The 3,715-nt window shown below is 41.3% G+C and overlaps 1 protein-coding gene across 1 annotated transcript; it reads right to left on the bottom strand.

Annotated features, from left to right (window-relative positions):
- Window positions 1–646: 646 nt before the first annotated feature.
- Window positions 647–2,047, bottom strand: LOC100668314 (olfactory receptor 5A1-like). Its single transcript, XM_003422758.3, has one exon. The coding sequence runs from the start codon at window positions 1,598–1,600 to the stop codon at window positions 647–649; it is 954 nt and encodes a 317-aa protein (XP_003422806.1). The 5' UTR covers window positions 1,601–2,047.
- Window positions 2,048–3,715: the final 1,668 nt, after the last annotated feature.

Below are 3,715 nucleotides of genomic sequence, written 5' to 3'. Positions count from 1 at the left end.
ACACTCCCCAACCCATTGGTCCCAAAGGCTTCCCCGTCCTCCTACACTTTGTATCTCCCCTATCTTTTTCACAATTCATTTTATCCCATAGGCTTGAGGGGTAAAGTGGATGGAACAACATTCCTCAGATTTAAACCCAGACAAATTCTCTTTCTCTCTTCATTTGGGGAGAAGTTATAAAATGTTTCTTTACAAATTTTTTATTTGTCACATATTTAACTTAGCATATTATTTTATTTCATTGGAATATAAATAAAATTTAAACAATTAAAAAGAAATAAAGCCTGTAAAGGAAAGAACAGGCTGTGTGGCGTCCTGGCTTTTTATCACTTCTATGTTTTTTTATGCAGATAATATCTATCAACACTTCTCTTCTCAAAGCACAGTTATCTTTTAGAATTTTATCTACCTGAGTTCTAATCATGGAAACTGGCTTTTTAAACTGAATTCAGCATTGATGTCACTGTCCCAGAAAGATCACTTGTTGGTGGCACCTAAGCATGATGGTACCAGGAATCAAGGAAATCAGGTTTTCACTTCTTCTTGCAGCCTAGTTATTCTTGTTACCTGAAAAAGGTGACCTATACATTCTTACCTTCATCCTTCTTTCAGGGATAGTACCTGCCCAAATGTTATTCATACGAGGTTAATAAGTTTTTCTCTTTATTACCCTCTCGAGGGCCTCTTTGATCTCCTTGTTCCTCAGGCTATAGATCAGAGGATTCAACACGGGGATAAGGATGACATAGAACACTGACAGCACCTTGTCCTGCTTCATGGAGTGACTAGAGCTGGGACGCATGTACACAGAGAGGGCTGTGCCAAAGAAGAGTGTCACAGTTGCCAGGTGGGAGGCACAGGTATTGAAGGCCTTGGCACTACCTTTGCCTGAGGATATGTTCAGGATGGAAGCTACAATGAAAGCATAGGACAAGAGGATAACAAGCAAAGAACCAAACAAAATAAAAATGGCTTCCAGAAGAAGAATTATTTGGCTAATGAAGGCATTGGAGCAAGACAAGGGAATAATCCGAGGCAAGTCACAGAAGAAATGTTGAATGATATTTGGCCCACAGTAGTAAAGATGAAAGCAAGAGACTGTTAGAGATAAACTAATAAGGAAACCACTCACATAGGCCCCAGCAACCATCTTGCTACAGAGACCAGGAGCCACGATGGCTGAGTACTGCAGAGGGCTGCCAATGGCCACATATCGGTCATAGGCCATGGCTGCCAAGAGGCAGCACTCAGCCATGCCCATCCAGGCCGCAATAAAATATTGAGTGGCACAGGCAATGAAGGAAATCCTTTTTTCATCTTTAAAGAAGTCCGAAAGCATCCTTGGGCTGATAGCAGAAGAATAGCAGATGTCTATAAATGAGAGGAAACTGAGAAAAAAGTACATGGGTGTGTGCAGGTGGGAGTCCATCCTGATGAGGAGGATGAGACCCAGGTTCCAGATGAGAGTCAGCAGATAGATGCCTAGGAATATTGGAAAGAGGATGAGCTGCAGCTCCTTTTTATCTGAGAGACCCCGGAGAACAAACATGGTTACAGAGGTGTGGTTTCCATTCCATTCCATGGGCCTATTTGCTGCCATCTGCTGAAGAAAAGATGAGAGACTAGCTTTATTTCCCACCCAAAAGAAAAAAGAAACACTATTTTTTTAATCATGTAACTGGATAATTGTACAGCCTTAAATCATTCATGTTGAGTAATTTTGTGACTTCCGTGTACAATCACCAGCTTTCACTGAAAAAATACCCTTGAATAGATATTATCATTGGGTTTTGGGACAAACGGCAGTAAACGGCCATCATTAGTCCATCGTCTCCTAAAATGTCTTAATATCATGTTCTCCCCTGCCAGATTTGCAAATATGTGAGTCTTTCAGGTAAGGCCAACTTAGGAAAATAGTGGTGAAAATGAAAGTTTCTGCCCAGGCATGGCTCAGCTCAGCTGTTAACTAGATGCTTGGAGAAGTTAATGTGTAAAATACGTCAAGTGAGGAGGCTGGAGGAGAAGCTCTTTAAAGCCTTCTGGAGAACTAGCGCTCAATTAACCTATAACCAGAAAGCACTGATGATCCTGTAACACCCTTTCTGCTTTCACAAGGTTACAGAACGGTGGGAAGAGTCAGTCACTAAGAAGCAGAAGCCTGGAAATGGAGTGATTTAGCCAATTTAATGACTCTAGAAAGGCTCTTGAGAAGTGACATAAGACAGGGTTTGAAAAGTCATGAAGCTCCCTTTCTTTCCGGTGCAGCTTTTTCTTTCCTCACAACAGGAATACTTATGAGCTAGACTGTCTACAACAGTGTTTAATGCTTTCTTTATGTCTCCTTGGAAATCTGATAGAAACTCTAGACCCTCTGCGCAGCAAAATGCAACCACTTACCACGTTTGCATACAGTTTTATTGGATTCCCAGTTACCCTGAAGTCTATTGATGGTTACCAGGTTAGAAAACTCTCCTAAGGGGAGAGTGACTCAGAATTATGTAAGGGTCATGCTTGGGCAAAAGGCGTGGACATTGGGAAGCTGAGGCATCAATAACACAATCATCATGTTTCTTTACATAGATATCCTTCCAGGTAATGAACAGAAAATGCATAACGCTGACTGACTGCAAAGGAAATAAGTCAATGTGGAAGAGATTTAGTGTCCCTTAGAAAGAAACAAGGCAGTATTAAAATGTTTTGCAGTATGTTCTGGTGTAACTGAGCAACAGGAAAATCTTGAACGTGAGATGGTAACCACTGCAGAGATCGTATCCACAGATGCCTAAAAGACAAAATTACCACAGCAAATCCTATCATATGCAGAGAGCCAAGTTCAACCACTGATGCCATTGTTAAACTTAGAGACACCTTTTAATTGTCACTTTGTTTTCCTGCCCATGCAGGTTCCTTAACTTATAATCAAACCTCTTTTTGAGTTTTATAAAACTTAGGCTGTATCAATATACCATAGCATAAAGTAGAGGCCCCTAAGTTTTCTTCTTTTGTCTTGAGTAAAGCTTATCTTGGCATAGAGTTTGTCTTGGCTCTCTTTCTTCAGCTCTTTCTCACACCATTTATGGCGTAACATATTCCTCCTCCTTGTCTTACCTACATTTGAAATTTCTTAGCAAATGAAAACAGACGGCAACGAAAAAGTGGTCCCTTTGACATACTTCTTTTCTTTAAGACTTTCAGCAGCAGCAGTACTTTCTAATGCTTGGGTGTTGCGAACAGTTAGGTGATCTACTTCTAACTGAAAGCTTGCTCTTTCAAATCCACTCACAGGCACCTCAGAAAAAAGGCCTGGCAATTTCCTTTTCAAAGGTCCCAGCCTTGAAAACTCTATGGAGAATTTCTATTCTGCAACACGTGGGTTCACTATGAGTCACCACTGACTCAAGGGCAACTGATTTAAAGGAGCCCTGGTGGCACAGCGGTTAAGAGCTCAGCTGGTAACCAAAGTTCGGCAGTTTGAATCCACCAGCTGCTCCTTGGAAACACTATGGGGTAGTTCTACTCTGTCATATAGGGTCGCTATGAATCAGAATCAACTCGATGGCAATGGGTTTGGTTTGGTTCTGGTTTTGGTGGCACAAGCAATTTCCACTTGACTGCTAACCTAAAGTTCAGCAGTTGAAATCCACCCAGCAGTACCGTGGAAGAAAAAGCTTGGGAGATCTGCTTCCATTAAGATCACAGTCAAAAAAAGAAAAAA

This window comes from Loxodonta africana, chromosome 7 (genome assembly GCF_030014295.1).
Source record: "Loxodonta africana isolate mLoxAfr1 chromosome 7, mLoxAfr1.hap2, whole genome shotgun sequence".
Lineage (NCBI taxonomy): Eukaryota > Metazoa > Chordata > Mammalia > Proboscidea > Elephantidae > Loxodonta > Loxodonta africana.
Note: the sequence above shows the minus strand (reverse complement) of the source record. Positions and strands in the feature narration are given on the sequence as shown.